Source organism: Trachypithecus francoisi, unplaced genomic scaffold, assembly GCF_009764315.1.
Source record: "Trachypithecus francoisi isolate TF-2019V2 unplaced genomic scaffold, Tfra_2.0 Lachesis_group1, whole genome shotgun sequence".
NCBI lineage: Eukaryota > Metazoa > Chordata > Mammalia > Primates > Cercopithecidae > Trachypithecus > Trachypithecus francoisi.
The window spans coordinates 76758803-76773383 of record NW_022681454.1 but is presented as its reverse complement, the minus strand read 5'-3'; the positions used below and the strand labels follow the sequence as shown (position 1 = coordinate 76773383).

General features: G+C 38.8%; 1 protein-coding gene across 1 annotated transcript in view; it reads right to left on the bottom strand.

The window, feature by feature from the left end:
* The window catches only part of PPAT (phosphoribosyl pyrophosphate amidotransferase), a 42697-nt gene extending 28158 nt beyond the window's left edge, over nucleotides 1–14539 (bottom strand). The window contains exon 1 of the mRNA XM_033214592.1: nucleotides 14060–14539. Coding sequence (XP_033070483.1) covers nucleotides 14060–14187 — 128 coding nt within the window. The 5' untranslated portion in view covers nucleotides 14188–14539. The remainder of the gene's footprint in view (nucleotides 1–14059) is intronic.
* Nucleotides 14540–14581: the final 42 nt, after the last annotated feature.

Here is a 14581-nt window from a genome sequence, read left to right as displayed (position 1 = left end):
CACTGATTCTAGATTATGGTGAGTTGTTTAATTATTTCATTATATATTACAGTATAATAATAATAATAGAAATAGAGTGCACAATAAATGTAATGCACTTGAATCATCCCAAAACCACGGCGCCCTCACCCCCTGGTCCATGGAAAAATTGTCTCCCATGAAACCAGTCCCTGGTGCCAAAAGGTTGGAGACTGCTGCTCTAGACCTGACTCCAAAATTGGGGGGTGTGGACAAGATGGTCTTAAAGACCTCTACTAACCACAATGTCTCCAGATTTTATTATCTGGCTTAAATGATGAGTCCCAATTCTAAGATAGTCTGTGTCTAGGGAAGAGAGGGGAACAATAGACAGTTAAGACTGGAAATGCTGGTGAGAAATCTCAAAATATTTCACTGGTGGACAAGAAAGAAACTGGTATGCTAGAGAACTATACATCTCCCCCAGTTAGATGACTACAGATAAAGCAGCCCAAAAGCAGTGGCATGATATCTTCATACAGTCAATGCTGGAGATGCAGCTAAAGATGATTCCATTAGTTATGTCAGAAGACCTAGTTAGAGACTCAGATCCATACCCAATATCTATAGTGACAAAATGATGCTTAAAGGTAGGGAATCTAACCTATGGAAAAGCAAATAATCATATTTACTACTAGGGTCCCTTTAAAAAGGAAAATACTACATTAAAGTTTAAAACACAATTCTGGGCCAAGCGTTGTGGCTCATGCCTATAATCACAGCACTTTGGGAAGCCGGGGTAGGTGGATCACTTGAGGCCAGGAGTTTGAGACCAGCCTCGCCAACATGGCGAAACCGCATCTCTACAAAAAAATACACAAAAAATTAGCTAGGCCTGGTGGCACATGCCTGTAATCCCAGCTACTCAGGAGGCTGAGGCATGAGAATCCTTGGAACCTGGGAGGCAGAGGTTGCAGTAAGCCGAGATCGCACCACAACTACAGCCTGGGCAACAGAGTGAGACTCTGCCTCAAAAACAAACAAATAATCTAAATAAATAAAACACGATTCTGAAGTAAACTTAAAAAGTCAATATATATCCCCTTATGTTCATACAATCATTGCTGGATATGTAGCTGAAGGTGATTCGGTCAGTAATAAGTCAGAAAGCATAGGAGATACAGATAAAAAACAAGGTCTTGACACAGGTAAAATAATATTCAGGTATTTTGTTTTGTTTTGTTTTTGGTGTGTGACAAAGTATATACATAAAATGCTATTATAAGACACTGTTATGGCCTGAACTGTGTTCCTCCCACCAATGTTCATATATTGAAGCCTTAATCCCCAATGTGATGTATTTGGAGACAGGGCCTTTGAATGATAACTAGCTTTAGATGAGATCATCACAGTGGTGCCCTCATAATGGGTTTTAGATTTTCTATCAATATATTAATAGATGCTACCATACCTAAGAAATTATGTTATAACATTGTATGAGGTACTGTTGGATCATAACTCAAAACACATAAATGGAAGGTGGAAATAATTAATGGAAGCAATGTTCCCCATGGCTGTTTTTCTCCAAGTGTAGCAGCATCAGCATTAACTGAGAACTTACTCAAAATGCAAATTATTGGGTCCCATCCAGAATCAGAAACTCTGGTATTGGGGCCTAGCAATCTGTTTTAACAAGTCTTCCAGGTGATAATGATGCAAGCAAGTTTGAGAATCATTACCCTCTGGTATAAGGCGCTAAGGGTGTGGAGGTGAAATTTCGTGCTTGCTACCTGATAGTTTGCTTCTTCTACACAGACCAAAACCGGGGAGGAGGAGCTCACCAAGCCCCCAAGCTGAAGCTTATCTGTTAAAAAGACCTTGTACCTAGTCTTTCAGTCCAAAGCTTCATATAACCTTACAAAGTATAAAGCTCAATGTTAATTTAACAAACTAGTTAATCAAATTTCCTATACTCCTGGCCAACTTATTTATCTGGTTTATCAGATAGGACAGATTCTTAGGTTTCCATTGGCATCACAGCAATGGCCTTTGTCATTAAGAGTTAAAAATCAAATTATGCCAGGTGCAGTGGCACATGCCTATAATCCCGGCTTCTTGGGATGCTAAGATTGAAGCATCACTTGAGCCCAGGAGTTTGAATCCAGCCTGGGATTATACACATCCTATCTCTAAAAATAAAACACAGCAAGAACCCATCTCTAAAAATAAAAAATAAAATTTAAAAAAGAAGAAAATCAGATTACTGCATTGTTTAATAAGGAAAAAAGATTTCCATCTAAAGTTAAGAGCTTTAGTATCCAGAAGATTTTAGCTTGTTAGTCCTTTGGAAAACTTACTTAAGCACAACCTCAAGATACTTTTTTACGTGTAAAAGGAAAAGAGTAAGTCAGAAATACGAGTTTTTTTGTTGTTGCTGTTTGGCATGTTTGCATGCCAAATATGAAATATTTGGAATATACTTAGAAAATATGAAACAGGACAAATGCATAGTCATTCTAGAAATTATATTAAACTGTTATATGAAAATACAAAGCGAAGATATAAACCTACAAGGATCTCAGCAGCTAAATACATAAGAAAAAAACTTAAACAGGCAAGGATTTTAGGTACACCTGCAATATATACCAATTGATTCACAAATTGCCACTCCGTTCTTAGGAAGAATGTAGTAGAATGTAGTATTGAGGTATAAGCATATGGATTATTTATCTTCAGGGAAAAAAATTCACATGAAGTAGTCTTTCTTTAAAAAAACAACAAAGCGATGGGTATTTACATGTAAAAACAGAGGTCACCTCATTTTTATTTTTTATGTTTCACTGATGCATTTTTGAAATTAGAATTGTTATTATTAATAACTCCATATTGTTAACTTTGATATATGGCCAAAAAACCAGTCCCCCAAAAGTATTCTCTTTCCTATCTTAAATGTATGCTATAAGCCATAAGCTTTTCCTTACTTCAAATGAAAATCTAGCTAGAGCTGTAGACCCCCTGGATTCTGAGTATCTAGATCAGTTCCCTATTTGGAACTTCTGAAGATTTTGATCTAGTAGGTTGGAGTCAGTTCAGGCACCTGTACTTTTAGATGATTCTCAAGCATAGCCAGCTTATCATAGGTTAGGTTATCATGCTCAGACCAGCAGAGGACTGATTCATACAGAAGTTTCAATTTGATTCCATTCAGGGAAGAAAAATTCGCTAATGCCAATAGATTATCACTTAAAAATTAATGACTAATGGAATATGAAGGAAATTACTCACAGGGAAGAATCATAGACTGCTCAGGCTATTCCTATTACATTAAGTAAAAAGAAGTGGCCCATGAAAATTGAATTAACTAGATCTCTGGATCTAAAACATATTTTATTTTTCTCCCTGGTCTGAAGCATAAGCGAGAGAGGATAAAAGGAATCAAGAAGTTATCAAAGGAGAAAGGACTCTGCCAAAAGAGAAAATTTGTGTTTGACAATCTTATCACCTACCTGTCTCCTCTGAGTAGGACAAAATTGACTTAATTCAGCTCCAATATCAGCTGCCATTTATATGAGCTGAAATGCCTTACTATCTATGTATTCCTGAAAGGCACTGCTTTCTCGTATAGGACAGTCACAGTTAAATCTATTTTAGGTCAGAGGGGTGGAGTCAGGCATACTTAAATAAGCATAGAAATTCCATGGTAGTAAAATATATCCTATTAGATAAGGTCACGCTGATCTTCAGCCTAAAAATCACAAGTGAAATACCTCAATGTTCATCTAAGAATAACCCTAGAAATGCCCATTTTTCTTTTGGTTGTAGCAAAACATATTTCCAAAATTCAAAAAATTCACAAGGAGATGGCCAGCAGGGGGCATTAAGGAACCTATTGTTACCATCTCAAAGGGTATGCTAAGAGCTGTGTTTTCTTCTAATTCATTTATCTCTCCCAAAAGAAAGAAATTGGAAGTAATTTTCCTTAAACCTGGAATATTTAAACACTTTTGTATATTTTACATGCATTATAATTTGTATAATCTTAGCAGTAACATTATTACATAAATTAATGCACTTTAGTCATATGAGACACGATATTACTGAGAACTTTTCATTTTAATACAATAGTACATCCAGATAGAGAAGAACTGATTACTAAAAGTTCAGAAAACCCGACTTATAAATGTGAAAAAAGAAAGTTCAGACATAGGTATGCTGCTAATCTTAAATACAGGCAACTTGTTAATTATGAAGGTATTATTTTTCTAATTTGTACTGTTGGTAATATTTTAATAAACTTTTAAGAAGCTGTGGCATAATAAAGAATATATCTAGTTTTGGTCTCCTGTTTCTGGCACAAAGCATCAACAGCCTTTGGAATTTCCAGAGACAGAAGCATCTATGTTATGTTAATGAGGCTACTCTAGGTGGGTTCCCAGATAGCTTCAGGATGGCAGGTAGTCACCGAAAAAGACAATCATGTGATGAGGGTTGGAGCTTTGTGCCAGTGTGACTTCCAGGGAGGAGAATGGGGCTGGAGGTTGAGTTCAATCTCATAGCTAATGACTTAACCAATCACATCATAAAAACTCGGGCTCAGAAGATTTGGAAGCTCAGTACGATGCAGTTCATGTTTCCTTAGTTCCTTTATAACTTCCCACAGACATCACTGCATTGACCTCTACACTTGACCTGTCTTTACTTTTCTATTCTCAAACCTCAGCAACTTTTCTTTTTTGAGATGTAATTTACATACAATCAAATTCACCCAATTAAAGCACATAACTGTGATTTTTAGTATATCCAGTTATACAATAATCACCAGTATCCCATTTTAGAACATTTTGATCACCCCACAAAGAAACTCCGTATCTGTGGGGTACAGTGGCTCATGCTTGTAATCCTAGCACTTTGGGAGGCCAAGGCGGGCAAATCACGAGGTCAAGAGATCAAGACCATCCTGGCCAACATGGTGAAACCCCATCTCTACTAAAAATACAAAAATTAGCTGGGCGTGGTGGCGCGCGCCTGTAGTCTCAGCTACTCAGGAGGCTGAGGCAGGAGAATAGCTTGAACCCGGGAGGCGGAGGTTGCAGTGAGCCGAGGTCACACCACTGCACTACAGCCTAGGTGAGGGAGCAAGACTCTACCTTGAAAAAAAAAAGAAACCCCATATCCATTAGTAGTTTAACTGTTTGACCACACCTCTGTAACTCCTGACAACCACTAACCTACTTTCTGTTTCTATGGATTTGCCTGTTCTGGACATCAGTGGTACCCTCCAATACACATTTTTGTGTCTGGTTTCTTTTGTTTCATGGTTCATCCATGTTGTAGCATATATCAGTATTTCATTCCTTTTAATGGCTGAATAATATTCCAATTTACGGATATACCATATTTTGTTTTCCCATCCATCACTTGACAGATATTTGGGTCACTGCCATTTTCTGGCTCATATTAATACTGTTGCTATGAATATCCTGGTACAATTTTTTTCCCCATTTTGGTAAAGTATACATAAAATTTACCATTATATCCATAAGTACATTTACGTTGTTGCACAAACATCACCATTCTCCATCTCCTGAACTTTTTCGTCATTCAAAACTGAAACTTCTGGGCCGGGCGCGGTGGCTCAAGCCTGTAATCCCAGCACTTTGGGAGGCCGAGACGGGCGGATCACGAGGTCAGGAGATCGAGACCATCCTGGCTAACACAGTGAAACCCCGTCTCTACTAAAAAAAATACAAAAAACTAGCCGGGCGAGGTGGCAGGCGCCTGTAGTCCCAGCTACTCGGGAGGCTGAGGCAGGAGAATGGCGTAAACCCGGGAGGCGGAGCTTGCAGTGAGCTGAGATCCGGCCACTGCACTCCAGCCTGGGCGACAGAGCCAGACTCTGTCTCAAAAAAAAAAAAAAAAAAACTGAAACTTCTGTAGCCATTAAACAATAACTCCTCCATCCCAACTCTCCTTAGCTGTGGTGACCACTATTCTCCTTTCCATCTTTGTGAATTTGACTATTCTAGGTACCTCATGTAAGTGGAATCATACAATATTCGTCCATTTGTGCCTGGCTTATTTCACTTATAATATCTTCAGGGCTCCTCCATGTTGTAGCATTTATCAGAATTTCCTTCATTTTAATATTGCATTGTATGGATACACCATTTTGTTTATTCATCCATCGATGGTCATCTGGGTTGTTTCTGCCTTTTGGCTATTATCAATAACACTGCTATGAATGTGGATGCATAAATATCTGCTTGAGTCCCTGCTTTCAATTCTTTTGGGTATATACCCAGAAGTGAAATTGCTGATCATATGGTAATTTATGTTTAATTTTTTTAGGACCTGCCATACTGTTTTTCCCCAGTAGATACATGTTTTTATGTGAACATGTTTTCAATTCTTCTGGGTTTTATACGCAGGAGTGGAATTGCTTGGTCATATGGCATATGCTGAAAGTTTCTGAGGAACTACCTGTTTTCCACCATGACTTCATCATTTTACATTTCTATCACCATCTTTTAAAAATTATATCCAACAAGAGTGATTTAAACACATTTTCAAATTTCCATGAGGCACTAGGCACGGTGGTGTGCACCTGTAGTCCCAGCTAATTGGGAGGCTGAGGCAGGAGGATCACTTGAGCCCAGGAGGTCCACACCAGCCTCAGCAACATAGTGAGAGCCTGTCTCTTAAAAAAAAAAAAAAAAAAAATTCATAAGGCTGAAAAAGTATTCAGGATTAAAACCTAGGAGAATTGAAGATGAGAGGAACTCACTGTTGGAAAGCACCATGGAGTATGCCCTCCCCCTGCACATCATCACCCCAAAATAACACTGGGTCCACTGCAGGGTCTAAATTGGTAAATTTTAAACGTCATTTTGATATATGAAGTCTAATAGAGAATATCTCTATTGTGTATTACCTAAAATGCTTCCATATACTTGAGTTGGTAGAGAACATGGTAGAGAAAGAAGGAAAATGTCTATGCCCACTTCTCACTAAAGAAATTAAGTAAACATTGGGACTTTCCATATTCATAAATATCCAATGAAGATCACCTATGATGAAAAGCAGCTAAATTATTCTCACTAATAATGGAGAACAGTCTGTCTTATAAGTTTTAGAATATACTGTTTGAATATGGACAAAAAATTTCTTTTGACTCATATTGAAGTTATTAATATATTCTTGGTGCTTTATGCCATCACAGTTGCTGAAAGTGAATGATAATCAAATACAAGATTTATCTATGTTTGAATAATTATAAGTCATGTTGATTTGTAGGTAATCCTTTAGAAGATGCTAAAAGTCATTTACAGATTGTAACAGTGAGTGACAGAGAGGCTGGAAAATACTGGTGTGACAGTGAGGTCAGAGCATTGATACAAATATGGTCTGATGAAAAAATTAAGCGAATGCCTGAAGGGGTCACAAGGAACAAGAAAATATTTGAGGAAATTGTCAGAAGATTAATGCAATTTGGGATAGACAGAGACTGGAAACAATGTCGTACCAAATATAAAAAGTTAAAATATGATATAGCATTTTACAAAGAAAAAATGGCAACCCTCCAAGAAAAATGAGATTTTATGAAGAGGTTGACTGCATCCTAAGAAAACCAACTCTCATAACTGCCAAATGGAAACATGGTAACCTTCGAATTGACATTAACAACAACAACAACAAAAAAATTCTAGACATTCCTCTTTGCACTTTTATTCAGCAAGAGAAAAACTCTAAAAATAAAATCCTAACACTATCGTATACTCAAATGACCCTTTAAAATCATTAGAAATAGGTACCTAATTTAAGCCAAGAGTTTCAACTTTTTTCTAAACCTTATACCAAAATATTCCTAATTCTTAACTCATTATTTGTCCAACTGCTTAAGTGTTCTTATTTTAGTATACTTGAATACTTGAAAACTAATGTGTTTCAAATGATGTCATATAATGATTCTTTTCCTGTGTTTTTATTTAAGAATTATTTGAAGGTCATAAGAAAAGCCAAGGAACTCTGAGCTTCAAGAGAAAAGCACATGAAGATGGTAAGAGCCAGAGAAATGCCAAATTCTTCCACACAGTGAAAAAACTTGTTGCTTTTTTCTGATAACAGAGATATTTATTCCTGTCCTTGATAAATTAGACTAAACATATTGTTTATGAACTGTATTAGAGCAGAGAATGCTGAGAAATAATTTCTTTCATAGCTCATTGAGTGCAAGTTTCTGCAGGAGCTAGATTTTATATGTTAAAAGAAGAAGAAAGAAAAAAGAGTGAGAGTAACACCAAAAGTAAACAAAAACTTGCCCGGAGTGAGATAACTATTTGGTTATCATGGTCCTTTAAACTGTACTTTACAGTGATTGTTACAATTATTGTTATCAGATGTAAAAAGAAAAAATCCACGGTTCTTCAAAGGTAGTCAATAATCAATACAACATTTTAATAAGTCTGAAAGTAAGTCAAACTCAGAAGCCAACCTAATAATGGGAGCTGTAATTCCAAAATGACCCACCACAGATATCAGAAAAGAAAATATAATGCAATATAGCATGTAGAAGAAAATGCACACAAGACTAATAAGAAAACCTGAGTTCCAGTCTCTCTTTGACCCTAATTCCTCAACACAGAGCAAATCACTGCATCTCTCTGGATCTCTAAAATAATCCAGCTTTAATGTCTTATAGATTTATGATTTATGAAATTGTTTCTTAGTTAACACAAAAAATTGAAGAGTAAAACAAAATTTTACAAAGTAAACACACCAAACCCACCATTCAGGACATAAAACTAACTAGCACCTTAAAAGCCTCCTAGTCACTAATCATCCTCCAGCCCCCATAAACATTATCATTATTCTCACTTCTATCACCATAGATTAGTTTGGGATTTATACTATATGTACTTTTCTGTCATTCAACATTGTTTGTGAGATTCACCCATGATTTTACTCATAACAGTAATCTGTTATTTTTTATTGCTGTAGAACAGTCCACTATAAAAATATACAAGCCAGCCAGGTGCAGTGGCTCAGGTCTATAATCCCAGCACTTTGGGAGGACAAGGCAAGAGGATCACTTGAACCCAGGAGTTTAAGACCAGTCTGGGCAACATAGTGAAACCCCCATCTCAATATTTAATAAATAAATAAACGTACATCCCATTACTTTTTCAAATCTATTCCACTGTTGGACATTTCAGTTGTTTCCAGATTGGGGCTTTTATGAAAAATTGCATGTCTCTCAATGGACATATGTATGCATTTCTGTTGAGTATATACCCAGAAGAGAAAGGCAGGGTCACAGGGCATAGGTCATAGGGCATGCATATATCCAAGCACTGTTCTAAGCACTTTACATATATTTAACATATTTAGTCCCAATCACAATCCCATAAGATATGTGCTATCATTATACCCAATTTACAGATGAGGAAATGGAGTCATAGAGAAGTCTATGCTCTTGAATCAATGAGGTCTCTCTGCCAGGGCAGGCACCACATCTGCCCTGTATGGTAAAGTATTCCCAGTGTCTACCACAGTGCCTTAGTAATGTACTTAGATGTACATTATTCCTATTTGTTGAGCAGGAGCTCTTTTTGAATAAAGTATTAGCAAATAGCAAGAATTCCTCTTCCCCTTATAACCTTTTATCTCAAGTGAACTGAAAAGTGTACTTTTCCAAGTCTGGATATAAATGCAAGTCAGATAAAATGCTTGTGCAGTTAACCCTTAGCAGTTTCTCCTTTCAGGTTAAACGGCTAAGGGTTAACCGCACAAGAGTATCATTCTGAACCCACTGAATTTGAGCATTAGACCTTACAGTATGTAAGTCTAAGCCAACAGATGAGGAAACAGACTCAGAAGTTAGAAGACTTGCCCAAGATTAAACTGGTGTTACTGGAAAACCTGGAGCTAGATTTCAGGTTGTATGTTACGGAGCTCTTCCCAATATTGACCAGAATGACCAAGCAGTGGTACTTGGAGACTTTTGGGGGCAGGTAAATTCTGTTTCAGACTAATGCAAAAAGCTAAGTTTCAAAAAACAATAGTTATAAATGGAAGAACTGAAAACACTTATTTTAAATCAAGAATCACTGAACTATAAAATAATTAAAATCAAAGACTGGAACCAGTTGCAAGGACACTTAAATCACTTCCTCAAACCAAAATTTACTTGACTTAGATAAAGGTTATAGATTAAGAGAGTATAAAAGTTAAACACTATAGGAACGTTACATATTTGGTCATTTTCAGTCAAATATGAAAATCAAAATTAAGATATTCCCTGCCTTAATTTGGCAGCCCAAAGTAAGTTCTCTGACAAGCAAATCCTGTGTTCTCCACAAAACTAAATGAAGATTAACTGGGAACTAGATCCACAGAAGTTTGACTGAGTGCATCTCTCATTCTCACAAGTGGTAATGTTCTGTACTCTGTTTGCAGAACCAGTGTCTAAATCTCTTAAGAAAAGTGCTCCTGAGATCATTACAAATCAGTTTCCTCAAAGCATAATAACAGAACCAAAAGAGTCTACAGAATGTTTCTCCAGACAGGAAACCCAACTTCATCAGGTAAATCTTATAAATTTTTAGAAGTAGTATGAAAATGTTTGTCATTGTAAGGTTCAATTCCTAACCTGGAGAATTAATAATTCACTGAAGGGAAGGGCATGGTTATCTCCTAACTAATCAAGGAAAGGCTAACTAGCTGATTCATGGGATAAATCTACAGATGTTTATTAATTGCTTTTATGGAATCTTCAAATATGTCCAGGCCATTCTAGTCTCCATAAAATGTGACTGTTTTAAAGATGAAAATGTTTATTCTAAGAAGGGGTGTCTGGTTTGTTCAGAACTCTAAGAAGGGGTGTCTGGTTTGTTCAAGCTACTGAAACGATGTTTTCAGGACCAAACCAGCATTTGGTGATTATATGAATTAGGCATGAACATACCCATACACATGCATGCACAGTTTACAGCTAAGAGGACATTTGAAAATTCCCCTACAGAAAGCAGGCTACGGAATAAATCTGAAGATAGCGAGCACTACTAAAAAGAGGGGGAGTACATCTGGATGAACCCATCTGGGTTAAATATCTAGTGCATGACTGACTTAACTAATTGATACTCTATTTATTTTTATATGAAAATACACCTTCCAAGTATTCTGTTAACCCCAGGACTAAATGTTTCCGATTAGATTATGCCCAAGACAAAAAACTGAACCAAATACAAAGCAAAAGTTACAGAAATCTCACCTTCTAGACTCCATCTTCTGGAGTGGCCAGGCATGGTGGCTCACACCTGTAATCTCAGCACTTTGGGAGGCCGAGGCGGGTGGATCACTTGAGGCCAGGAGTTCGAAACCAGCCTGGTCAATATGGTGAAACCCCATCTCTGCTAAAAATACAAAAATTAGCTGAGTGTGGTGGCGGGCACTTGTAATCCCAGCTACTCGGGAGGCTGAGGCATGAGAATCGCTTGAACTTGAGAAATGGAGGTTGCAGTGAGCCCAGATCATACCACTGCACTCCAGCCCAGGTGACAGAGTGAGACTCTGTCTCAAAAAAAAACAAAAAAACAAAAACAAAAAACGAAAAAAACCCAGAAGATAATGTATAAGAAATAAATTCCTTCATCAAAAAAGAAAAAAAACCCAATCAAACCTTTTTGCAGTTGTTTCAAAACCAGTGAGTGAATGAGGGTGAGAAAGTGAAAACAGAGCTTTCTGCAACAGACCACCACCTCTCAGGGTACAGTATATAGATACAAAAAACTAACTAAACTAAAAAAAAAAAGTTAGGTCTTGGTTTTATTCTGGCCCTTATCTATCAGTTTAGGGCAGCAGATAATTGTATTTCCAAGACATAAGGCAGTGTCACTGTTCTTCCAGTCAGAATCAGTCCTCCCAAAGGATGAGCACTATAGCTCATGTAAAATTTTAAATTGATTATGGGTGAGAACCAGCCCTCTTTGTGCACCTTAATGATTCTATGCCTATACAAGAGAAATTTTAAATTGTTTTTCAGTAATACACTTGTTCCTCAAAACCACATAATCACATAATTATTGCCCTTATCTGGTATTATTTAATCTTATAATTCTTTCAGAGAAAAGCAACTATAGAAAACAGATATATGTAACCAGGAATCAATTTGTATTCATTAAAAAAAAAAAAAAAAAAAACCCATAACCATGAATACCAAGTATTTTCCTAAAATGGGTACTAAAACTCCAACTAGTGCTAATATGTAAGTTTTTTGAAAAAGTCTCTTTTTCTTCAGGCACACACTTAAAGGAAAGGAGAAAGGGGAATGAAAATTTCTTGAATAACTTTGGCAAAAAAGTCAATATAGTGAAGAACAGTTCATACATATTTTCTACAGACCACCAGGCAACCCTAAAGACCTCTAGATTCTCCCCCACCCCCATGACAGAGTATCCAAAATAACTTCTTTTTTTTTTTTGAGACGGAGTCTCGCTCTGTCGCCCAGGCTGGAGTGTAGTGGTGTGACCTTGGCTCTCTGGAACCTCCATCTCCCAGGGTTCAAGCGATTCTCCTGCCTCAGCCTCCCGAGTAGCTAGGACTACAGACGTGCACCACCACGCCCAGCTAATTTTTGTATTTTTAGTAGAGACGGGGTTTCACCATGTTGGCCAGGATGGTCTTGATCTCTTTGTGATCTGCTCACCTCGGCCTCTCAAAGTGCTGGGATTACAGGCTTGAACCACCGCCCCGGCCATAACTTCTAAGAATGTTACAAACTAATGTGGCTCACAACTACCACATAATCAAGAGTCTACTTTCTCCTTGGATTATATAACTAATTTTCTCAATAATTTTTTTTAAAACAGGAAATCTATTATGGTCAATCCACAATTATCCAAGATTGGAGTTATGCAAGTTAAAAATATTCTTTTTGATGCTTCCCACATTCTCAGCTCTTTAGTAAACAAGGAATACACAAAATGTGAAACTGAAATTCAAGTATTTGGGACAAAGAAAACAGCAAAAAGTACTTCTAGTTTAAGTTTGGTTGAGGGAAAGCTAATTATTTGGAATGCGTTTATACATGTTGCACCCATTTTGCTGTTATGTGTTATTGCCAAGTTCCTTAACTATAGTAGAAGTTGTTACTACTGTATTGCCTTATGGAAACTGTAATACTTTCAGTGAGAATATCAAACCTAGGTTTGTTTTTCTTATCCTAGTGTAATAATTTATATCAACTTCCAGTTAAGTCAGGTAGTAAGAAAAGGAAAGATCACCGAAGTAATTTTTTTTTTTTTAACTCGAAGGGATCTCCCAATTTTTCAAAATCAAGTGTATGGATCTTGGCATAGAGACAATACTCCCCTGTCCCCCTTTTGAAGAAGGGAGTTAATTTTTGTCATATTACCAAGGTTTTCATTCATTAGGCAAGACGTCTACCAACGAATCTTTTCCAGATGCATTATTCCCTATGGCTGGTTCATTTTCACTTAATTTATATGAGATCTACTACCGGTAGTTATTCTCAACATCAACTAGTCATCTTTCCCTGGGTCTGAAGTCTAGGATCCTCAAGTTCCCAGAGCGATAACTACTTTCAAACCCATAATCTGCTCAATAGCTCTGCCCTTGCAAACAAAAGCTTGTGATGGTTGGAGGCCCCGCGCGAAAACCTTTAGGTGTTCAAGGACCTGGACTGGCCGCCACGCCATACTAGCCTATTTACAGGAGCAGCCACAGGCTCGGGGAGACTAGAACCCGCATGCAGTCGGGGAGGAGCCCTGACCCAGCTAGACCAAGCAAACCGGCGCATTACAAGCTGGCCAGCCTCTGGAGGGGTGCACAGACCGGGGGGCGGGGAAGCAGAGAGCCCCTAAAGGGCATGAGTGGCTGGGAGGGTGGGCAGGACAGGCTGAAGTTCATGGAAGCGAGGTGCCCCTCGTGCACGCCTAGGCAACCCGGTCGATGCCACAGGCAGGTATCGGTTCAGATGGGAGAGGTCGGTCCTCCCAGCCCTCGGGCGCTCATGAGAACGCCTACTGAAGCGGCTCCGAGAGATGGAGACGCACGCCACCGCCACCCCCACCCTGTTGCTTACCGGTGCTGCAGCCCCACGAGTCCCAGAGTGATCACATGCGGCACATCCAGCTGCGTGGGCCACTCTCCTGAGGCGATGCACCCGAACACGCCACATTCCTCGCGGACCCCCAACTCCTCCAGCTCCATGTCGCCGCCGAAAGCACGTGGAGGGACCTGCCGCTGCGGCCAAGGTGTGAGCACCAACCAGCCGCCAGCTCGGCCCGTTAAGGTCAGAAGCTCGCGCTCGCCGCAGGCCCTTCCTTCCCGAGGCTGGCCCCAACTACTGCGGCGGCGCGCGCTGTCCCTAGGTGGCGTGGCCAGCTCGGCCCTGCTCCGCCCCCTCCGAGCCCACCAACAGGCGAGGGTGGAGGGGCGGTCCCGCGGCTGAGGGGAGGGGTCACGGATGCTGTAGGGTGGAGCTAGTTTCCCCTAAGAGCTGTCTGGAAAGCTGTATTTGCTGCACATGGAAATCTCCGTTATTTGCCAGCACCCAACACTAGCGTAATGGGACTAACGGACTTAACGTCATTTCTCTTTCAGA